Source organism: Mastacembelus armatus, chromosome 23, assembly GCF_900324485.2.
Source record: "Mastacembelus armatus chromosome 23, fMasArm1.2, whole genome shotgun sequence".
Classification (NCBI taxonomy): domain Eukaryota; kingdom Metazoa; phylum Chordata; class Actinopteri; order Synbranchiformes; family Mastacembelidae; genus Mastacembelus; species Mastacembelus armatus.
Window position 1 is genome coordinate 5,879,975 of NC_046655.1, and position 25,063 is coordinate 5,905,037.

General features: G+C 40.1%; 1 protein-coding gene across 3 annotated transcripts in view; it reads right to left on the reverse strand.

Moving 5' to 3' along the window:
• The window catches only part of cerk (ceramide kinase), a 46,335-nt gene that overhangs the window by 20,587 nt on the left and 685 nt on the right, over nucleotides 1-25,063 (reverse strand). For all 3 annotated transcript variants that reach the window (XM_026326995.1, XM_026326994.1, XM_026326996.1), the window contains exons 2-11: nucleotides 15,689-15,823; nucleotides 14,069-14,191; nucleotides 11,897-12,022; nucleotides 11,227-11,293; nucleotides 10,250-10,395; nucleotides 5,456-5,530; nucleotides 5,075-5,227; nucleotides 3,479-3,584; nucleotides 2,890-2,969; nucleotides 105-307 (exon numbers count right to left, since the gene is read on the reverse strand). In XM_026326995.1, coding sequence (XP_026182780.1) covers nucleotides 105-307; nucleotides 2,890-2,969; nucleotides 3,479-3,584; nucleotides 5,075-5,227; nucleotides 5,456-5,530; nucleotides 10,250-10,395; nucleotides 11,227-11,293; nucleotides 11,897-12,022; nucleotides 14,069-14,191; nucleotides 15,689-15,823 — 1,214 coding nt within the window. The remainder of the gene's footprint in view (nucleotides 1-104; nucleotides 308-2,889; nucleotides 2,970-3,478; nucleotides 3,585-5,074; nucleotides 5,228-5,455; nucleotides 5,531-10,249; nucleotides 10,396-11,226; nucleotides 11,294-11,896; nucleotides 12,023-14,068; nucleotides 14,192-15,688; nucleotides 15,824-25,063) is intronic.

The window sequence follows — 25,063 nt, forward strand, 5'->3', positions numbered from 1 at the left end:
GTGTTATGAGGAAAATGGCATGAGGTAGAGTTACCATGTGGTGACTGAAAAGGTGCCTAAGATAAAATGTATACAGAGCAGCTAAAGGTAGAGTATGCCCCTACCTGGTCGTCTTTGTTGGTGTGTCGAAGAAGGTGTCTGAAGAAGTCCAAACGGGAACACTGTCTGACCAGAATGAGGTCTGTGGTGCCGTCAGCGAGATGGGCGGAGGGCGACAGGCCTTTAGGGCTGCGGGGACACGCACAGCTCATACTGGCTGCATTGATGGCAATAAACTTTCCACGAATCACATTCCAGCTACTGCCATCTGAAACAGAGAAGACCACAGTTTTACTATTGTGTAGTGTTGTTCAATTATTAGTGAAGCACTCAAACCCAACAATGAAATGAAACCTTAAAAACAATGATCATATTTACCTATTTAAACTTAGACCAAATAAAACTGTGCTGCTAAAAGTCTTTTAAGTTTCTACTTTGTAATTTCCAGTGTTTTACCATGTAGTTGCCTGTTTAATTGTATTCATCACTACACAACTGAATCAAGCTAAAGAAGTCAAGTTGAAATACTTTAAAACATCCTGTGTTGGGGCTCCCAGCTGGCAGTATACTGTAGCTGAACTCTTGACTTATTGAACTCTCTTTTATTCAAGTGTACTCCAAATAAAATGAGTTTTGGCATTGTTGTTTTCCCATTTTCTGGTTTACTACTTCAAATGACTAGTCGTTGAGCTGCAGTGAATATACTGTGCTGCAATCTGTTTGCAATGCTGTGTTCAGCAGCATTCACACAACTGCCGCATTTGATTTTACTTAGTGTACTGCCTGTTTTAAGCTCCTTACTTTTACAAGTTAGATTACATTCAGCATCAAGTTTGCTGTTTCTCTAAAATGGCTGATCTGAGGCAAAAAGTCAATCTTCCATCAGGATTTTGGATTTGAAATTTTCTTTGTATATTGCGAATGTTTTATGAGTCCTGATGTTAAGTTCCAAGCTTGTCACACAACAGCAGTGATGCTGATGAGGCTCCATTAAGATCCAGATGTCTTGGCAAGAATCATCAGTGCAGTTTTACCCCAATGATTGTGTCACGATAGGAACTTTGATGCTAAAGGAGAGATAGTAAGACTAAATATGTAAAGTTTAGCCAAAGAACGAATATCTACAGCTGTATAAAAAGAGAAGAGATTGCATTAACCTGAGCTTTTCTTGTTTTCATTAAATGGTTCTGGTGGCCTTCAAATCTCGAATGACAGATGCTGTGGCTGCACTTCACAAATCACTATGCTGTTCCTCTGAGATTAGCGGCTGTTTACAAGTGATGCTGTATCAAAGACACAGTAGTATCACCCCCGGGACTGCCAGTGCCTGTAACCGGGGTCATAGTCATTGGAGTAAGCTGCGAAAAGTGATCACAGACGTCCAAATTAGCATTTGACTGTTTTATGAGCACCTCGGAGGGAAAATTATGTGATCTCGGAAAGCAAAACGATTCATTACCTTTCCCCCTCATTTCGCAAAACAAACTTACAGAGGTGATAACATGAACCAATGATAACAAGCCCGCTGAGGCTGCGTAAAAACTACAATATTCAAATTGGAAAGCAGTGATTAAAGCTAAATTTAAAACATAAAAAAAAAAAAAAATCCAACAATAAACAACAGCAACAGATCTAACTGTGGACTGTGGGCTCTGCATTAGGAGAATGTTTCCAAATGAGTATTTGCTTTTGGAGGAGAGGCTGGCTCATTTGCAGAGAGAGAGTGTGTTGTGCCTCATTGATTTAGCAGTTGTCTGAGATTTCCCTCGCCAGGATGGGGAAAAAAGAAAAAAATCGCAAAACAAACAGCAGCCCTGGCATAAGGCAAACCCCCTGTCAGAGCTGGCAAAGCCAAATCTCTTCCTGATTAGGGGAGTCTGTCACACATCACACACAAACAGGTTACACTCACTTTCATATTTAAACAAGAAAGAAGATGCACACTCCATAGGATGCTGCAGTCCCACATAGCCATGAATTTAACAGCATGACACTAATTAGAGAGGAGAAATAATACACCCAATTTCATTGGCAGCTCAAAGCACGCACGCACGCACGCACGCACGCACACACACACACACACACACACACACACACACACACACACACAGGTGTCAGTATTTCTTCCGCCTCCAGAGGTTTGTGCTGCTGTGTCGGTAGGTTAAGAGGATTGTACATAGTTGTGTGTGTGCGTGTGCGCGCGCAGCATGGTCAGGAGTACAGGTGAGGGAACCGGAGGTAAGGTTCTCCTACTGGTGTGCTTCTGAGCAGACACACACCAGTCTCGTCAGGGAACATGTAATCTCATCAAGCAGACACAGAGGTGGATGCTGGAGATTTGGAAATCAATAAGCAAAAAAGGCTCTGGCGGGGCACAGTGGGGAGTTGTGTAGTGTCACTGAAATCAGTTTATATTTTCTCGTCAATAACTCATCAAGAATCTCATCAAGAATTTTTCCATGCTGCGGCAGTAAAGCAGTCCCTACAAAAAATGGAGATAAAGCAAAATTTGAGAGGGAGAATATGATGTTATTTATGCTCAGTCCACCTCAGGTACTTAATCTACCCTGAAAAAGAGAGAAAAATGCAAATCTCCCCTTATTTGTTTGTGCGTGACTTCACTGGGAAAAACACGCCAATGTGAGATTGTCTCATCTCCTTTTTTTTTTTTTTTTTTTTGTCTTTTTTTCTCAAACCACAGCTTTAGAAATCCTCATTTTCACACATTTCAGAAGCCTAGAAATGGTTTCAGAGCAGACAAACAGGCAGATAACAAGGCAGAGAAATGAGAAATACGCTTTTTGCTGTGATTAATTTGACATATTCCAAATAATAAATCCAAGTTCCTACCTTTATCAGTCTTTTCCTTCTCCACTGACATCTCCCACTGCTTGTCCTTTAACGAGGGCTTGTGCTGACAGACGTGGCATCTGAAAGATCAGTGTAACCTTGTTTTTGCAGTCATCAGACCATCAGTGTTGCTGTGACATTCAAGGCTTTAACAAGCATGATTCATTGTTTAGGGAATAAATTCAGTCCATCTTAAGCTGACATACTGTGTTTAGTTCTTTAAACATTAGATGTTTTTGTTAGAAATGCTCAAAGAAATCTACAGCTAGAAAAGCCTTTTGTAGCACTTTTTATGATAAAATAAGCTGTCAGGAAACATAACATTTTTACAGATAAATGGTTTTTCAGCCCCCTTTAAAAAATGCAAACGATGTCTGCACCCAGCATCTCGAAAACCACAGCACTTAGTCAAGCACTACATGGGAAAGACCGAATGGGTCCACAATAAATCAGAATGGCTTCCTGACAACGTAAAGTATCCCATTTAAGCTCTGGCAGGTGCATCGCTATTATTGAACTACATCAGATATGTTAGCACATTGTAAAATAGTGTTGGAAAGGAAATGGAGATCTCCGGTGCTTTATTTACCCGGATCGACACTGCAGCTTGTCCCTGGGGTTCCCCATAGTGTCCTCAGCTGGGAGGAAAGAGACGGTGCCTTCGTAGTAGTTGTGGCTCAGGAAGGTTTTTACCCCTGGAACACAGACAGAGTGTGGGCCTCCGAATGCACACGTGCAGCCTTTTATCTGCTGTGTTTAATTTAACTCTAATTATACCTGACAAATGAGAGTCAAATTTGTAAAAGGACACATGTGCATAACTAATTGGGCCACTATTCCTCTCGTCTAGAAGCTGTTGTAACTGTGTAAAAAGAAAGTTTTCGAGATAATGCCGTAGTACAGATAATACACAGTTGTATTTAAAAGTCTTGTTATTTGGTATCACTGGATGCAGCTCAATGGCCTCATTTATCAACCATGTATATGCACAGTCCTGTGCTTGCTTTGTGTGTATGCTCATTTCTTCACATACCCATATAGAATTAATGGTAAACAACTATATCAGTAGAACCCATACATTCCCATTATCATAGGTAAAACCATTCCCGAATTGCAAGCACAGAAACTACAAGTCTACTTTCAACCATGTATCATAGCTGGTAAGTTGTAAATTATTCTTCATGACACGTAATTTGGTTCTTATGTGGAAAACAGGCTCCGTATTTCCTTTGTAGTAAAATTACATTATTAATGTGTCTGTTTTGTTTGGGTTAGCTCGTGCTGCATCACTGAGTACCAGTGGCTGAACACACCAAATGTCCTGTGGTTCAGACTGAAATATCTGCACCACATTTGGATAGACTGCAATGAAATTTTGGACAGACATTCATAGTTTCCTGATGATGAATCCTACTTAAGGATGTTAATTGAAAATGCTTTGTAAAGGTGGTATTTTATGATCAGTGTGACGATTAGTGTGTTTCTGTATGTGCTTTTACCTGCATGAGCCGATAGGTGAGATCATCATCAATCACTATGTGAATGTTGATGAATAGAAACTCTCTGTTCTTCGAACGTGCAGTTTTACACACATATATAGAATGTGTTATATGCAGGCTTTAACAAATTAGACCCCAGTTTTCTAGTTTTATTTCTCCTCTGTACGGTTAGTCCCAGTTTAATTTAGCCCAGGTTCATTACTTGTATCATAGGGTGGTTGGCTTTGTTTAAAGAGCCTTATAGTATAATAAGGCTGAATATTTATGTGTAGCATCACTGACAGGAGAAGTGTGGTGTTAGGGAGCCTGTTGGTATTGGTGAATTTTGCAGTTGAGCTACACTGATTCCATAAGCCTGGCATTGTGTGTTAGGTCTTTAATCCTCCAAAGTCTGGGCCCAGACAGAGACCAGCAAAGTCAGGGAGAAACTCTAAGTTGGCCACTATTAAAATAAGCTCGGGTGAAGTGAACAGGCTGGGAGGCCAAAGAGCCACAGATTTAACCGCCTAAAGTCTGCCAGGATACCCTCATCCTCATTTGCCCACTGTCTTTCTTGCCTCATTAAGTCCCAGTTCTTCAATAAACATGGACATATATAGTTTTTCTGTGTTTTTCTGTTTACAGTGATATCACATATGTCCATGTTTATTAAAGAACATAAGTTTAGAAAATGATAAAACCCATACCTGACAGGTCATATCTAGCAGGACCCAGCCATCTCTTCCTCTCGCTGTCTGTCAGTACATCTCCATAGAAACCATAGCCGAGCAACGAGACCGAGTATCTGAGGAAGATGTCGTGGTGGTGAACTGAGCACACGTCCATTGGTTGGGAATCACCTGTTAAGACACACCCATGTGAGCTGACACTACTTCGTGGTAACATCATGCAACACACAGGCCCGAACACGAAACTAAACCAAACGCTGTAATAATTGTTCAAAGGTTGTTCTAACCCTCCCAGATAATGCTGATAACAGCTGATAAAACAAATATGATGGCACTTTGAGCACGACATTAAAAAAAAAAAAAAAAAAAAAACACTTGTGCTGCAAGTTTTCTACTCACCCACAATGATGTGTAAAGCAGATGTAACTGGGTCATTGGTTCCCACTGTCGCAAAGCAGATACAATCAGTGGAACCTGTTGGGTAAGAGCCACACAGGTTAATGGCAGGCCATGTAGTCCCATTACCTATTACCACTAATAACTATTGTCTCTCAGGTTTTGAATGTGCAGACGACTTCTAATTTTGCTGTCCTGTTAGTACCAGAAAAGTCACTGTTGTAGACAGACCCGTCCCAGACACAGTGAGAATGACATGTACAATGCAATTCTCATTTGCATTGTCTCAGGCACAAATCAAAGGTCATAACAAGAACACAAAGTTTAAGACTTTATGAACATTTTTGCAATTTTTGACTTCACGCTGGGATATTTAAACAAAGTTTCGACAGCCATGCAAGCAGTTCTGTGACATTACTTCACTGGTCAGTATAATGTTTACCATATTGACTATATTAGATTAGCCTGTTGGTATGATACACATCACTTTTTTACCCTTAGGATCTTTGTATTTCTGTTATAAACAGACAGATCCATTGTAGGGAGTATTGTTTACCTAGAAAGCATTTGCTGCAGTTGGATTGCACAACTATGTCAGAGTAGTTGTTTATTTTCATGCACCAGCGCTGGTTTGGCCGGTCAACCCATCTCAGCATTGTTGCAAGGTGGGTCATCTGTCGCTCATGTGTTTTTAGTCTATTTCTTACTTACTGCAGCAGGAAGTGAATCAGGTGCTTGTCTGTAAAATTCCTTTTATTAATGTTTTAAATTCTTATACTAACTACAATGGGCCTGTGTGTACTGAAAGTTGTATTAACAGAACAGACTACACGGGATACATGTTGCCAGACTATGGAAAGCTGCAAAGACTTTGAACCCAGGCACATATTATTCATACATGAAATCAGTTATGTCTCTTTCAAGCTGCAATCAAGTAAGAAGAATTCAGTTGAATGATTTTATTAGGCCGAAGAAAGGAGACGCTTCAGTCATAAAGTTAACTAATCGAATAGTCCTGGGCCCCGGGCTATCATCAGCTCTCTTCAGCCAACAAATGAAGGATAAGAGGCATCCCCTGCCTTGAGATAAATGTTGAGTATGACATTAAATTTTTCAACTTGAGAGGTAATAAGGTTCAGTCTCTCTTTTTTTGCGCCACACAGCGTAATTTCAGACCTATCTGCCCTACTTTGATCATCTTCAAGTGGTGAAATGGACCTACTGCCACTGATAAAAGACAGAGTTAGTGAAGCAGAGAAGAGAGTGAAATCTAACTAGTGATGTTTTGAGCTGGCTCACAGAAGTGTGACAGACGAGATCAGGCCTGCCATTCAGCAGCAGACACACAGATGAGTATGAAGATGAGCTCCCCTTCTCTGACTTTCCATGAATATCACTTATCTGGCCTTTGCTCCTTTTCCTCTGAGCTTCATAATCACATCCGAACACTTTCCAATTGCTTCTGACAGCGCTGCACTGCCTGCTATTTTGCTGAGTGTAGAAGCGGTGACATATGTCGTTTGGCTCTTCCAAAGCTGCCCTGTAAAAGCCAGCAGACTTTGAACGAATTGAAGTGATGCACATAGATGTTTGATGCTGTTCAGCCTTCATATGGTCAGTGTTTTTTGTTTTTTTTTTTTTCCTATAAGTTACTCAACCACAATAGGCTGTTGGCTTAATCAGGAGAGAACATAAACTGTCAAAAGGCATATCCTCAGTAGAGAAGTTCCAGTTTTAATCTGCATTTTACCCCAAACCTGTCTCACCAGTAAGATCATTTTGGCAGTGACATCGTATTTATCTCAGGGACAACGACGAAGTTGGGACGCTTTTTATTGCTGCAGTTCGAAATCTCAGAACATGAATATATTTATAGCTGCACTTGTGACAGTATCTTGTAGCAACAGCAGTGAACCGTTTCAAACTACACAAGTGGATCTTTAAACGACATATGCTGCTTGTTTTTGGTTATTGAAATAATCTACTTTAATGTCTCAGGGTTAATAGAAATTTTTTTTCATGCACTAATAGCTGAGGAGAGACAGTGTGTCTAGAAGCTCTGTGATGAGGCCATAAATGAGTTCATGACTCTTAATTTGAACCTTGGCACTCAGGGCTTTGATACCGTAGTAACACAGGTATGACTTTGACAGCAGTATTGATGAAATCACACCCTGATGACAAAGACACAGTCCTTCATGATGCCAGTTTACAGCCACATAGGAGACCACAGCTTTTGTAGTAGAAGCTCAGGCCTGTTATTGTGGCCTTTTAGCAGAGGTGTGTGTGGCAAGATGTTGGAGCCACTTTACATTATCACCATTATTTGACACATTACTGGGACCTTAACAAGAAAGTTACAAACTATTTCACAATATAGGGGAGATTAATGGTTGACAGAGTTGAGATTAATAGAACAGAATGATCAGTAAGGTAATCGATAGGGAAAAGACATTAACGGTTTAAATGAAGGAGCATATTACTATGCAGTCTTTGGAGAGGAATGGCAAAGTGAGGATGTGGGTGGGAATGGATGTGAGTAGGTTCTGTTGCACAGACATTTAAGCAATTTATTTTAAAATTTGTTTGTAAAAAATTTTTCCAACTGTGACCTAGGGTGGGTGGAGTGGTTAAGGATAAGACTACTGGTAGTGTAGATGTTTCTTATTTTCAACAAATCCCAAGAAAACTATGCATTCTGGTGTAAGCACCCTGTTTTGGGCGCTCAGCCCCAAGCCTATTTGTCTTTTAAAAACTCCACACAACTATAGGCACAATATTTTCCAAAACAACAAGGCACTGTAGTTAGTAAAAAAAAAAAATATTGCATTTCTTGTGGACTTTTCTTCAGCGGAATAATAAACAATTTATCAGGGAATGACTTAAAAAAAACAAACAAACTACAGTACCCATGTCAAAACATGTCATCCGGTCCAGTGCGTACAGTTTGACTCACTGATCTGTTTTTTAATACTTTTTGGAAAACAATACAAAAGAATAGGTTATGTTGAGTTTTGGATTCCGACTCCGTTGCTGGTTGTGGTCCTTTCTTTTGCTGACAGGAAGAAAAACATACATAGAGTATTGCTGAATTTGTTATTGCTGCTGTTGCTATTTCCAGACGTCAGCCCACTCCTGTCCGATCATCGGCACTCGTTTCTTCCAGGGACTGAGCCGGAGAAGAAGCTCCTCAACTCAACGTGCCTTTTTTTGATTAAAGCTACTTCTCATTTCAGTGAGTCTGAGCTCATCCAGAGCTTTTGAAGGGGTGACAAAAAACTTGTTTTTCACTGAGGAGAAGATGGCCTTGGCCATTTTGTTTCGGTTTAACTCAGTATCACGATGAAACAAAGCAAAGCAGTCCTTCCACTGGAAATGGCATAGCAGTGATGTTCAAAATCAAACTCGAAAAATTGCTGTATTGTGCAAGCTGTCGTCCCAGCAGCCCTGCATTTTCACTGACAGCTTAAAGTATTTAAGCTTCAGTGCGATGACAGTTTGTTAGACCTTGATACAGTGGCATGAAAAAAAAAATTACACAACTAATATTTAAATTCATCTGCCTTTGCAGAGTTGACACATCCAAATCATGGTTTTAATTGGCCTAAAAATCATTTACTTTGTCCCCAGCTGATTTTCAAACCTCTCTACTATTACCATCAAGCTGTGCCTTGGATAGTTTATTAGTCTCCATGCACTGTATTTCTGTCCTCATGAAAATTACAGTGATTTTAAAATGTCACCCAGCACGCTTTCATTATGCCACTTGGAATGATTGACCCTCCGCAGGGCTTCAGTGAGACCAAAGAGACTCTCTTATGTAACTCAGCAACCCGGGCTCAGCGGGGCTGAAGTTCTTCACCAGCACGATAACGGTTCTGTTTTTTCTTTATTTCTATGCAGGAGTTGAACTTCAGCACACTCCTGTACAACTTATTGGAAAAACAGCATGCAACCTTTGTCTTTACCAAACACAAACACTATACAATTATGTTTTTATGTACATGTATATTTACTGAAGCCTTTTGATAATGTGTGTGCTGAGTTTGTGACTTTTGTGTCTTTGCGTTATTTATTCCATGATAGAGTCACAAGTGACCTCCTACACTTCCCCAAGGGAGTTTTGACAACTGTGAGAGACCTGCTGTGAATATGATGCATTCAGCAGTGGGTTATATATGAGTTGCGTAGGTGGAACTAGCGAAAGTGATGGTGAAAGTGGAGCAAGGGTTTTTAAATTTGAGAAAAAAGGTAATGGCTTGTTCTTTAGGCAAATGATAACATGTCATGAAAGCGTTATATTATGTTGTACAGCGTCTGCTGCTAGAGAGATGTGCGGTCTGTTTTTTTTTTGTTTTTTTTTCCCCAAATATATGACTAAAAGTGAAGTTATGAGCTTTACGGTGCAGTGTTTGGGTTTTAATTCTAAAGAAGTGACACCACAGCTGATGTGTAGCTGTGAAGTTTTTAAGTTTGTGTAGTTTACGCACCATAAAATAAGAAAAATACCCCAAACAACAGTTGGCCTAGAAATGCATACTTTTATGGTTGGATGTTTCCTTTAATAGGAGCGTAATTCATACAGACTGCACTTTATTTGCTTTTCTATAAAACCACAACACATCTCTCACTATCATGAATTCCAAGATACATTTCTCCATACTTCCCTTTTCATTTTTTAAAACCAATTTCTTTGTACATTGACATTCAGAGATCACTACCACCGAAACCAGTATTTAGGCACTGCTGCCTCCAAACCCTGGTAAAGTTTTACATGATGAAATAAACAATGCCCACCTGCAGGAATGATCCCAATGCGTAGAGAACAAGGCACCAGCTTAGCATCTGGTTGATTCTGGTCCACTCCGCGGTCAGTCTGGGTCCTGGTGACCAACCCATGCAGGATCTCACTGAACATCCCATCTCCACCCACACACACCACTCTGGGCACATAAATGATATTAGCTCTGTAATTCATCTGACCACTGTTCAGGCTAGTCATACAAATAATATATTTGGATTCCTGATTCATATATAGTTCAGTTATAGTATATGTATCTGCAACGAAGCCCAGGTTCTTGATGGAAAAAACAACATAGCCAGAAAACCTTAACACCAGTGGGCAGTAAGTCTAACTACAAAATCCCTCAATAAATAAAAAATATCACGCTGTGCCACCCAGCATTACAGCTGTTTAAGTCTATCTCAGAAACCATACAAAAATGGACCTATAAATGATATGAACTGCAGAGCAAAGGCAAAACGGACTCTAACCCTGCTCTGCTGGACTGAATATCTGATGAATAGAAGCTGGAGTCGATGGTTCACTCGGCAGGAAAAACCTTTCATGTTATTTCATGTTGATGCCCTTTATGTTCGACCATCAGCTGCATTTTACCCTCACATGCTCCCTGCACTCACAGCCCGAGAAACAGCATAATGTGCAATATCGGATGAAAAAAAGAAACTTGACTTGTGTAAGTGATTTGTAGATTTAGATTTATTGTAAGTGATTGTACAGACCAGAATCAGCAGCTTTAATTGAACATCTTGAACAGTGGGGAGACATACTGGGAGCCCTCGCTGTAATGACCATTTGGCTGACTGTAACTCTGTAAGTGTAAGGACTATCAGTATATGTTTGTCATACTATGCTAAACATTCGCCAGGTCACACGAAACTGTGTCTGTACTAGGAAAAGCAGATCAGTGTCTGATCATCATACTGGCTAAGAGTGGGAAAGATACAAAAACCTGAAAGCAGCAGCAACTCACCCGTCATATTGATCAAGGTTCGCCTCCATCTTCAAGTGGTCCCTGGCATGATTGGCTCTCTCTGTAACTTTGGAAACAAATGAAATGGAAAGTGTTAACACAAGTTCAGTGAAGGGAATTTGTACCGACAAAAAGACCAGACTCTGTGGCTTGACCAGTACGGGAATTGTGCTATTGCTCACACTTTGAATTACGGAAAGTACCGAACTTTTAAAAGGTTCTCTGGGAGAATAATGTTTAGAAAAAGGCAAAGGCAGAGTGACACAAATGCAGCCTACTTCAGCTGCTGCGTATTAGCAAACAAATATTTCAACAGTGAAACTGTTTACCAGGCACATAGTGTCAACACAAATACATACTGCAATTCACAGCAGCTGTAGAAGCCCAGGGTGAATACTATTCACTCTGATAGACCATCAATACCCCAGGCGTTGTGTAGCTTTTGTAAACACTTATTGAATAATAGATGTGTTTGGATACCCAAGCTTATCAACTATCACAGCTTCCATTAAGGTGCTGGTGAGATTAATGGCACTATAAGCCAAGTCATATTGTTGCAAGCCTTCTTCGGTCCCTGCAAGAGGCCACGGTGGCAGCGTAGATCTATATGGCGGCCATCGAGACTCATTTTTTATTTAAATGTTGAAGAGCGCCGCTGATAGGTACCCACCAATCACGTCGGTCGAGATGCAAGCGCGACGAAACAGCGGAGCCACCTTCTGCTCGTAAATACGCTTCCCGCGCTGCTTTCCCCCATACGGATTGATGTACACCAGAAGGCTCTTCGGTCGGTTGGCTGCAAATTGAGGGAGGGGTGTGAGATGGTCATTAAAAAGGAGGCTCAGTGTTTACCTTTTTTTTTTTTTTTTTTTTTTTTCCAAATGTGTAACTGACAGCAACTTGATAAAGTTTTCATTAACCAGGGACCTTTCTGAAAATCCTCCGTCAAACTGACTGCTCCCCAAAACACGCTGCCCAAGAAATAAATGAAGTGTCCACCGACTATGGGAGAAGTGTGGGGCAATTCAGCAGTGCTGCATCATTTGGTGATAAACCTACAAATTGCTGCAATGGAGAATACTAAATGACTTGTTTATGCCTGTTGTGGAAGACTGCACCTAGGACAACAAACTGAGATATAGCAGCTACTCAAATTGAAAAAGAATGGATTGGGATCAAGTGTTAAATGAGCACAAAGAAATATAGGCTGTGATATTGTTTGGCAATAAGACAAAAGTTCCATTAGATTGCATAAATGGATTGTCAATGGGTGATGTAAAGGTGTACTATGGAGGAGACTAATACTATTGAACATGCGAAGGTTTCATCTTCACAGTGAATGTAGTTAATTTTGTTGAATTGATTCACCCTGCCAGGCAAAGTGGGGCCAAGTAGACCATTTCAAATGGGTTAAACCCATCTTACACTGATGATTTCCACATGCTGAATACACATTTAATCCTGTTGAACACTGTAATAACATTTTAATGGTTATGTAACATGTTAATACGTAATTGGAAAACAGTCGTCCCCACACACACACACACACACACACACACACACACACAGATGTCAGAACTGTGCTGTTACGAACATTTTCTACTTGGAGGTTTTTATTTTGCATTTAAAAGAGCATTTTAACATGTAAGAGATGATAGGTGGAGTCTGTAGTGTCGGCTGGACTCAGGAATACAAACATGCTCTTTATGCTTCACACTGAAGCCAGCTGAAGATATTTTTATATGATACTACACTCTTAATGTTTGTAATACTACCATTTATATATACTTTATCAGACTGTTTCTGTTTCTCCATTCCTTCTGTCTGTGCCTTTGAGGGAGTGTCTAGAAGAGAAATGCAGGAGGCCATCTCTAATGTAGGTCTGCCTGTGGGCTCTCCTGAGGCCAATTGTGCATAAGGTACCACTAAAAAGAATGAAACTTTTTTTTATTGAATTTTCACTTTCTTTACAATGTGGTTAAGGAGTAAAAGAGCTCATTAAGCTAAAGGTCTTGGGTGTCCCAGTAGTCAAATGGTTTTGGCGGCACACTATGTCCAGAGTGCACATGCGACTTTGGTGATCTGGGTCCGGGCACTGACATTTATCACAGGCCTCCTCCCTCTCCCTATATCTGCCTCCCTGCATGACATCAATGTACTTCAGCCCTTTAATGATTTTTTTCAACCAGCGTTGGCCATATGTTGTTGAGATTGTTAGATAAAATAATGATCTAGTCTTTTGTTATTACAGTTTCTTGTTGTTGATGCTACTGCCTGCATTTTCAGCATGAGACAGGAGGCAGTGGTGTGCAGAAAATCAGTGGTTTGGTGAATGATGGCAAGGAGGTAACACTTTTTCATGGGAGCAGTAACTTATAAAACAGACTGTATGGTGATGTCCCGATGAAGTAGTCCATAAACCACCCAGAAAAAAAGATTATATTGTATATCCCACATGCACAGTTACTGCCAGGTGTTATAATTGCTTGAGAAATCAAAAAGCCTGATCCTCTCAGAACAGCCTGTGCCAGGTTGCTCCATGCAGAATATACTGTACTGTTCAGCACATCGTCTTCCAGTCCAATCTCTGCCTGACAGACAAATTACAGCAGTAGCAGTTTCATTTGCCCTTTGGTTCTGTGGAGTGCAGCTTAATGACTGTGTGTATTTCAATTTTATATGTATTTGTGCAAGCACTCACTAAGCCAGGTTCCTACTGTAGTATGTGGCAATTTTATAGCTCCTAGTCAATAAACTGATTCTGATTAAGTTGAGTTCTGATCAAGTCCAAAGTATGTCATCACATCTGTTATATAACATCAATAAGCAGTGGGCTACATACTGAGTAATGACAGCTGTTCATTGATAACTTTGATCCATTGCTCACAGAGTTCCTGACTGGCACAGTGGAAGGTGGCATCAGCACATCGCCACTGGTGCAGCCTTGTCCTCCTCACGTAAGAAACTGTAGACACAGAAACAGAAAACAGAGTCTCTGCAGGGGTTGAACCTTTAACTGATGGTTTATACTCGTTAACTGCTTACCAACCAACGTGTCATGATTCTAATAGCAATGAAAAAAGAGTGTCAAAGCAAGAAAGATGCTATAAGTACAAACGAATTCCTAATCTGATTTTGGGAGATAACATCAAATGTACTAAATAAAGCCTCTGACAGTGTTTCCATTATGTTCTCCACCCATGGTCTGTAGGTACCTTCCCAGATACGAATCAAAATGGAACGCCCATCAGAGTATCTGGGTATTTTTGGCCTGTATGGCAGCAAATACATATTATACTCTACCAATTAATTGTTTTTGCACTGGTTACACTCATACCAGTCAGGTCAGTCAGTACATGAGGAGGAAATGAGAGCTGCTGGGAAATGAGGAAGTCAGTTCAGTAAAACAGGGCTCTGCTGGTAGTCAGACAAAAAAGTAGAGACTGAGTCACATAATGTCTTGCTTGAACTATTACTGAAATATTTACATTAAGCACCAGAAATTCACTCACTAAGCACTTTGACAGCAAATTTGAGCATTTCAAAGTGAAATTATCACACTAAGCATTTTTTTTTTTTTTTTTTCAGATATCAGATAGAAAAGTTAACTTTTCAGGGAAGTTCTTCAGTCCAAATCACTTACAGTACCTCATATGCACAGTGGGCTGGGCAGAGAGACATTCAGAGTGGGTGTAAAATCACAAGTTGCATAATCAGGATGCAAGTGATGGGGTGTGTCTCAACAAATCATAGGAATGAATTTGTGTCAGACTTGGTACACTCTGATGCTAGTAAAAGCTCACATTAGTGAGCTGATTTTGAACATTTGGGTATGATAAATAATGTAAATCCGATCTTGTTTGGATATAATCTAATGGCTCAAAATCAAGCATTAGTCCATAAGTCACTGGCATGCTGCCATCCTAGAGGCAGTCGGCTAAGCTGTGAGGGGCCCTCTTGTTAATGCATTACTTTCAGGATGTGTATGGGCTTATTTCCAGTGTCAGATCATGTGTGAATGGTGGAGCTGAACACAGGCTTTTGGCACACTTACCCAGAATGTAAGGATGATGTGAGTTTAACCTACTACACTGTAATGAAAGTGACAGTGATGAAAACTTGCTTCAGCCTATGTTGTTGGAAGGAACACTGCACTTTGCCTTTATGGTGCTGCACTTTATTATAGCTGGAACTCTTCAAAGAAAAAAGGTAAAAGTGAAATGTTTTGAGTCCTGAGTATTAATCAAGCCCCAAAAATCCTGGATCCTACATTTCCCATGATGCAATTTTGTCATTTTCTCAGACTTGGCGAAGCTTCTCCAGTGGCAATATACAGTGTTTATGGAGGCTAAGTAGTGCTCCTTATGATATGAAATTTGAATTGGATATATGGAGTTAGTGTAGTGTCACTTTAAGGATGTATATCATTGTGTGTTTATTTTTTTTTTTTTTCTTCTCTTACCTGTGAATGCATGGGGATATCGCTGGGAATGCTGCTTTGCTTTTTTCTGACTCCTGGTCTTCGTGTTGTCTTGGTTATCCTCTTCAGCCTTGCCGACAGCCAGTATTTCACACACCTGAACACCACGACTGTGCACTGCAGAGACATTAATAAATTAGTACTACACTAGATAATACTCTGAATATACTGTAGTTTTCGTTTGTGAACCAGGTCTGTGTTTAAATCCTGAAGGCCTGAGCATTCAAGCACAAGAGATGGCTGCTACAAAAAGAACAAATTCAGAAGTGTACTTTTGGACTAGGATAGGACAATATTACTTGCAATGAGTTTAAGTGACCTCTTCAACTGCATTTCACACAGGCATACCAGTCTCTCCTACAAATGTATTCAGCTGATATGGTGAAATGGATGGGAGGGAGGCATGACATATTATTTTTCTCCTGGGAGTAAGAGGGAATAGGATTTCATTTCTTTCTCAAATAAAGATGATATGCCATGCAGGCATGAATAACTTTATGGCCATCGATATTCACATTTTGACAAATAGGAAGAAGAGTTATGACCATGTGGGTAATGGCTTTATTTCAGAAAAACCAAGAACGAGGAGTTTCATTCCAGCTATTTGAAAAATGGTACCTCGTGCTCTGTCAGTGATTGTTTTTGTTGAATTAAAATATATAATGGATTGCTGAAAGTTATTGTGATTAATATATTCCTTTTAAACTGCTTGTTTTGTTTAAGGTCTCATGGGGCCTGAGACGTCATCATTGGTCAGGGTGCCCATGTATCGCAAATTACGAGTACATTTCAACTGAGCCGCACAGTGCTAGTTATATGACCGGAAGCTTCTAATGGCTAATGTTAGCGAACTTTAAGTAGATATAATAGTGTGTAATTGACAGTTTTCAGATTTTATGACGCACCACCTCTCCTCATCTGATACTTTGACACCATGTTTTCACATTTACCATGATCCTGTGATTCCTGCTTGCGGCCACTATGTTCAGCACAGAGAACAGATAGGCTAACCCTAAAGCTGTTTTTCCAGTAGTACAGAGAGCCAGTGTGGAATGAGAACTTCTGGCTTGGGTTCAATAAATAAGAAAACCCACAGTTTCCTAACCTCACCAACAACTACAAACCGGCCCTGGAGCCCAGCCTTTCTCAACACATATGTCATGTCTGACTTATTCAGTACATTTTTAACAATTTTATTCAAAGCTATTTCCCATGGGCTTTGCACATTTGCGAGCCAAGTGTCAGGGCTCGACAGAAGAGGTGTGTCCATGAGTGAGTTAAGGGGCTGCAGTTCAGACCAAGTATGTAATTACAGCAAGACAGAGGAGCGAACATTGTGGATTGGTTTAGACAGCAGAGATGATGTTAGAAGAGAGCATTGGTGAGTTTTATGACCAGTGCTATGGTTTGTTGCCAATTTGCTTTAGAAAATAGAAAGAAATTCAAGGGAAGCAACGAAATCTTTGTTCTGTTTGCAACAACCAATGGAAAGAGCTTAAAAAAAGATTGCATCAGGTTGCTGAAGCTAATGGAAAGCTCAGATGTGATGCCACGACTGTTTGTAGGTCTTTAGAACAGACAGCCTGACTTGTCAAAAGCAGAGGGATTATTATTAACATTGACAACGTCTCTGTTCTATTCAGGTGCCCAGGTAAGCCATGACAGTGTGACCGTGAGCGGCACATGTAAGCCCAAGACTGTTGAATGGAAGCAGCTATTTGCCATTAAGCCACCAATAATTATTTATATCTGTGCTTTGCTTACTGTGATTATATCCGAACATCTAGGCCACACTGACTAACACCTCACACTTAAGGGAGTATCCTGTGCAAATAAACCACTGCAGAGGTTTTGTTTGTGCTGTTGATTTAAGCGCACCCTCCACGCACGTGTATGAGATTACAGAAAGTAAAATTCAGCAGGGGAGATAGCTGATACTCAGATCTACCTTAGCTTGAAGTGGTGCAACATGTTATGCTGGGCCTTTTGTCTTATCATCCAGATGTGCTGACAAAATAGATGCGGTGTGTTAGGCAGGATTTTCTATCATGTCAAATCTTTTTATGCAAGCAAAAATAAATGAGAAAAAGCAGATTGTTCACGGATATTGCCTGAATTACCCAAGGATTGCAACAAATTGTATTAGATTTTTGGTAATTCCACAAGAAATGTTCCATTGTCTTTTATTTGATGTCTGAACACCAGTCAGTGGAATATATTATAATATCTTATCTTGTATCTTACACATCTACATGTTTGTTATCTAATGCGCCCTAGTAAAATCCAAAAAATCAAAAATGTATGAAATTTTTTTTTTTTTTTCTCTGTTAGCCTGGTGGGCAAATCTGCTTCTGTCAAAGACGAAAAGCCAACATTCATCACTGAGTCAGTACAGGCGGTCTCTCTCTGTCTCTCTCTCTCTCTCTCTCCTTAATCAAGCTGTTTCTTTAGACAACTTGGTCAAATTAACCCCAGAAACAATCACACAGTGGCCAATCCCCGTCAACTATGTTAGGGAAGAAACTGGAAACAATAGCTGACATTCCCACATTCTAACGCTTCTCTAATCACACTGCCACACACACACACTCATATATTCACACACACATACATAATAATCCCATCACCACACGCACAGAACACATACCCACACATAAATTCCCTACTTTTTTAGCTCAGTGCAGACTCTAAGCTACATGCTAAGCCCTTAGCCATACAAGAAAGATCCTCTCTGCTCTGCTCTGACATACTTTCCTTTGTGCTTGAAAAGAATCTTAGCACTGGCAGTCATCCTGTGTGCTGCTTATTCATACCACGGGGCTCAGTGTGTCTCTGTGAGCCGGAGAGGCCTGCTATCTCCAAAAAGTCAGCTTCTTGTGAACTGGGAGTAGAGGGACTTATTTTCTAATATGTGGAACTTGTTCTGCACAACAGGAAAGCATTCAGATTTTTTTTTTTTTTTTTTTAAGTTGCTTTAAAGCTCTAGTGATACCTGAGAACACTTGAAGACCAGCTGCATTTAAGGTCAGGTAATAGTCTGTGTGTAACATCCAGATCCTGCGAAGCAGCTTAGATGGTTTACAGTGAATGGCATGTGTCATTTATTTCCAGCATTTACCTCATATTTAACTGGACATTACCGTTATTCCAGCTTTTGACTTGAGAACACAGAGCAAGCTCTAACATCACTAGCAAAGGTATGGAGTCAACCACATATAATCAGGTCAGGAGGAGGGAGCCCTAGATAAATAGCACAAAATTAAAAACAAACATTAATATTGTCATTTCACCAATATCGAAGGCATGGATGATTAAATTAGTGTGATCTGGGATGTGACGCTGTGTTTGCATTAGCCCTACTGGCTCATTATTTTCAGCAGAGCCCACTGTAAAGGCTTGAGACTGTCAGATGATATTAATGTTTTCATATAAAGCAGTTTTAACTGAGTTATGAAAAATAAACTTTTTCAGACTTTATCTCCTGACACACTAAAAGTTGTCTATTGAGTGTCTCATGCTGAAAACTGCATAGGACCCCAGAGCATCCGAGCCATGTCAAAAGGACAAGTACAATACATAGAATCTTACAGAAATGAATGTAATACTATAACAACACAACTCAATTAGTACATTTTTTTTTTTCCAAAAGTCAGATTCATTTCATATGATAACCTATGAACTGAGATCCATTTTGTTCTGGGATTCCAACTAAATGAATAGATAACCATTCATAATTTCTGTTGTCCTATCTGTCGTTCACACCTGAACACATCCAGTCAGGTTTCAGTTCAGGCTTTAGTTTCCCTACATGATGACTGCCCCAGGAATAAGGCCAAGTTCAAAGAGACATCATGTGGAATGAGGACAAGGAGCAACACAGGGAATGATTCCCTAAGCCTGGCATGTCTAACTCTGGACCTGAAACTCTGGCAGACACAGTGGATTGCTTTGCCCTGAATGTGAATGTAATCCCAAACTCTGGCATTGTTGGTGTCTTTTCTACTGAGCCAGACAAATCCAAGTCCTCGGGGTGCAGGGTGCCACCGGTTTTCATTGTCATTGCATGAGATGGATTAAGATCTGTGATGCAAAGTGTATACTGTTAAAGGGCCCCAGCCAGTTTTTGACACAGTCTGTGCATTTGTTATGCACATGACTATATACACCAGTGGTTCCTAATTGTTTTGGCCTGGAATCATCTTGGTAAAATTATCCTTTAGTTCACAAAAAGATCTTTAACAAACATTATTTTGTGTAGCAGATATGTTTTTACTAGTCTCTTGACATGTGAGTCATTCTCTCATACATCTTACTGCTTGGTATTGTCCTGGGGATCACTGCTATACATATAATACATGCTCTTCGTTATCTGTAAATTCTATAATTCCAACTAAATGTTCAGCCCACAAAGTGGCTCTTTAATAAACCTCTGGGCTAATGATGCATCAGTACCCCAAAAAAATTGAGCTCCCCTGGACTCTTGTGTCAGATACAGGTGTGTATGGGGTCAAGCCAGAAGCACATTGGGAGGTTTAACCCCAGTCTGTATAATCTACCTGTGATGATTCATGAGCTACTGAAAATACTGGTTTCCTCCAGGATGTCTCACGCCGGCAAATTCCTTGTCACACCCTAGATGCTTTACACATGGGTGTTGAAGTGACCCAACCCCAGTCATTGTTTTCAACCCAAATGTAAAATGAAGGAATGCTATCATACATACAGGCACTGAATTTGACCTTAATATACTTTCTACAGTTTGTCTTTGCACAAGAGATTTTGTGTGTGTTTGTATGCATGATATCTCTCACAGCACAGCGCTTGCCCTCACCTTCTTTTAGTCCTTTGACAACAACAAGCTGTCATCATATTCATATTCTGTTGTTGTTCACTGCACTCCTCCCTTTACACAGTGGATCAGTGCATAATCCCTTTATTGTTGCTGTGGTTTGGCACTGACGACGTGTTAGAGGACGAGCCAGTGCGAGCTTAAGGAAATGGTGTTCCCACCCTGTTATTGTTTTCATTCCATCTTTGCTTTTACATATTGAAGTGACATGCAACATCAGTGCAAGATATATTGTTTAACTCAGGGTGTGAAACTGGAAAAAACTCTTTATGTTGTCAACTGATGGAAACTGATACTTAAGCATTTTAGTGGCTGCTGGAATATATGAGCAGTTATCAAACATGGTTGATGTCCCTACAGTGGAGCAGTCAGTTATGCAGTACTTCACCACTCAAACACATCAACACCTCTGTGTATGGTAATTACACAGGTCCTGCTCATTACTCCTACTAACTCAATCTGCAGGAAAATAAATGTAATCAATAAGGGGGATATCCAGTGGACGAATGCTTAAGGTGCATAACATGTAACTCCAGTATCTACCTATGTTGCATGTCACACTGTTCTCTCGACGCTTGCTGTCTCTTTCTAGACTGTCAACTGTCAATAAAAAAGGCAAAATGCCAAAAAAGAAATGTAATGAAAAGTGTTGCTGCTGGTAATGCAGTATAAACCTGCTCAGTTTACCCATCCTCCACCTGTCGTTTCCTGGCATTGTTTATTCCTCTGAATCTTTCTCCCTCCCTCCGCAGCAGTCTCTCAGTGTAGAGACAGGCCTGTGCATTGAGCACCAGCTTTAGATTACAAAGCACAGATCTGCCTGGGTACACATGGCAGTGAGCTGTCAAACAAGACGTGTGGATTTCTCCCAGGCACATTGGGTTTGTTAAGGCAACGCTTAGACAAACAGATGGAGAAGAAAGGATGGCCAAGGTGGAAGGTATGACAGGAGAACAGTCACTAGGGGTGCACTGATGCTGCTAGTTCACTACCTATGCCAGAAGTACCTGTCAATACAAGTCATCACTTCAACTACAAACAGCAAACCTGCCTTTTTGTAATGTTGATTTTCTGCAACAAACATACAATCCTCTTTACATCTACGGGAGGAGTTGACACAGTATTTTTGTACAGATATTTGTGGTCTGGCTATTCCTCTAGCACCAACATGAGTAACAGTTTTGATTGGAAGGTCTCCACAACCAATCAACAGAGTGCCATCGAATACTGTACAGACGTAACGTCATCCCCACTAAGAATGAAGTGGTATTATTTTGATCATCTCTGTTTTTTCCCCTCTAGTTCCAAATTAATGGCGTTCTTATTTGTCTCAGCTGAATTAGAGAATATTAGTGTGATATCATGCTAAACATCAGCCTGTTAGCATTGCCACTGTGGTTATATTTCTATGCTATTATTAGCACTTAGCTCAGGGTTCTAAGTACGGCTCAGAGCTGGTAGGGCGGCTATACTCTTCTGCTGGCTGTTTCAAAACTTTAGAGACTTAGTGTAGTTGAATCATGGAGCTTTGTTGTGCTTCTTAACTTGTTATATGAGGATTTTACTATGGGATTTTATTACAGAGAAAAATTCTGTGATGTTGATACCCTATTTCAGCCTGATTTCCAAAACTTCCAGTACTTCTATAAGTGGATTCTTCAGTGTAACATGTCGGATCTGTATCCAGCTCTGCCATATGGGAAAGCAAATATCTAAAACCCCCACTGGCCAAGAGAGATATCCAGGCTTAGAGGGCCTGAGGAAGTACTACTCACTAAGCATAGTGATTTGGAGGAAAGGGAGATGCTCACTAAAGCATATGCCATGATTTATTCAAGATTCTCCTCCACGATGGGAGCGTGTATTGTATCAGAGGAGTGACTCAGGCATAATGTGGATGTAGGATTTACTCTAGGCTCACAGGCCATGCCATCTCAGTGATTGGATTGTGTTTGTGTGTCTGTGAGAGCAGGTTTTTGTGTGTGTACACAAATAACATTCCTGGCTAGGATATCCTGCCTTGTGCTGTACTCAGCAAATCTGACTGACGGATGCTCCGATTCAAACAAATCCACTTAAATGTCAAACAGCAATACCCACTAACATTGTCTCAAGCAAAACATCAAGGTCAGAGCGATGTTTACCTCTGATAACCATTACTCCAGGCATTTTTTGCACTTGTATGTCAGTTTGATGTTAGGAAAATATACTGGGCAAAGAAAATGTGAAAATACAGGCTGAAGATCTGTCAACTTGGAGTCACGCTGCATGATTTCCTGCAATCAGCTGAGATTAACTTTTTCTATCATTTTTGTGCTACAGTGGATTCACTGATTTTTCTCAATTTCTAAATGTTACTTGATAGAAAATGTTAAATTTGTGCAAACTATGTGTCTCCTTCCATCCATTATATTTCCCAGCTTGCTTTGCCACATTTTTATTTTTCATTTTCAGTTAAATAAATTGAAAAATTAAATTGTAAGTGACAAAGAAAAAGAATCCATCCTGACTTAACTTTTTCATTTGCAGTATTTCTGCTGTTGTGCTCACTGAACTTGTGATCGTGCAGGTTAAGGCACTGGTGTCTTAATAAACCAAAAAAGCACAACTCCACAAGAAATACCTCAAGGGCATTTTACCAGCTAGTCTCAAATCTCTGTGAGTGGCTAACTGCTTGATAGCTAAGGTAAACACAGAGAAGTGCACAGAGAGGGACGTGTGAACTGTTTGTGCTGCTCGTGATGTAAATCAGCAACATGTTAAACACATGGGGTCCAAAAATGGAGCACTTGTTTGCGTAGGTGCAAAGACATAATGGAAAATTCCAGTCATTCACCAGCAGTCCTGTCATTACTGCAGTCACCCATTAACTAAACTGTGTTGACTACTAATGGTAACCAGACTCTGCTCAGAGACTAAAACTATAAAAAGGTAAACATAATTAGCCACTTTAGCTTGCAGAAAGTAATATGATTTTCCTGTTTTATGGTGGTGTTTAATGCTGACTTACTGGATATTTATTACTGGCTGTCTCTTTGTTTGATTCCTAACTCTGTTGTAAAGTGACCTGCTCTTGTCGCAGTGATCACTGCAGAAAATTTTGATGTAGCCGTCCTGAACACTGACTCAATAAATGCATGGCTTTATGGCAGGTTATTATAGGGCGCTTGATAGCACTTGGAAGAAGGTCAATGGCCAGGTTTAAACTGAAGTGTACAGTGCCAGCTGTAATCACTTCACTCGATATGGTGCAGTAATTGCAGACCAGGGATCTCATCTAGATGAACAAACATTAGCCTTGAGAGGTTAAAAAGATGTCTGGATTAAGTGGAATTGTCTGATGCAAAAGAGCAATGTGACTAAAATATGGGGAAACTGCTCAACAATCACGGTCCACTGGGGAACACATACCTGTGCTTCCACCAGAGGAACCAGTTTGAAGGTGATAGTTTGGTAATCACGCCGTATTGTCCCTGGTACATGAAGGGCAACCATCATGCTTCTGGAAAAACAAACCTGGACATCAGTTCCTGGAAAATTAAATTTCCTGGAACTTTTTTGTTTGAAATTTACCACTAGCTAATTTCAGACTAGTGATTCACTAAATAGGGTTGCACTATTAAAACAAATGTCCTAACATGTTGAAACCTCAGAAGTGTGTAAACTGGTTATTGTCTCTTAGGTCAAAAGAGAATCACAAGCTGGTGTGTGTATGTGTGTGTATATATATATATATATATTATATTACTCTGAATATAGGGAGATACGATATATAGAAATATGTTCCAGGATCACTTGTAATTGTGTAGTTATGCATGAGTGTAAAATAATATATTATGTTGACCTAACCTATGGTCATTTTGTCTCACGTTGTTGCCATAATATTTTGTAATTTGAAGTTTGTGTTATTTCTGTGAAATGTAATTTAACATTGGGTTATATGCTCCATTTTGATGACCTTCAGTCTAAATGTGTCATATAGTTGCAAGCTGACTTCATTAGCTACGCAATAGTTGCACAGTTACAACAGTCACACTCCAGGTTGGTAGTATGTCTGTCAACACATACAGTAGTAACTAATCTCTATTTTAAGAACTAATTTTTGCACTCCTGATTATTGATTCATTTTAATTTCCACTTTGTAAAAACCTGCAGCAGGACTAAATATGCCATGCATCAACCAGGACAAACATCTGGTGCAACCAGCTCCTGAGGTGGTGCATGAACAGTCAGTTAAAAACACACACACACACACACACACACACACACACACACACACACACACACACACACACAAACATGCATGACGTGTGGTACAAAAATTTCTACTTCAGTCCACTTTCTTTTGTTTTAACTTGAGTTCATTTCATACCCCACGGTGGTGTGAAGAAATTCTGACACACTTTAGTGACCAAGCTAAATCCACATTTTTCTTTCAAAGAGCTCACTGGGGCAAAAAGCCCCGTTCATGAATGAGTTAATTAAAGTATGAATAAACTCCTTCCTGG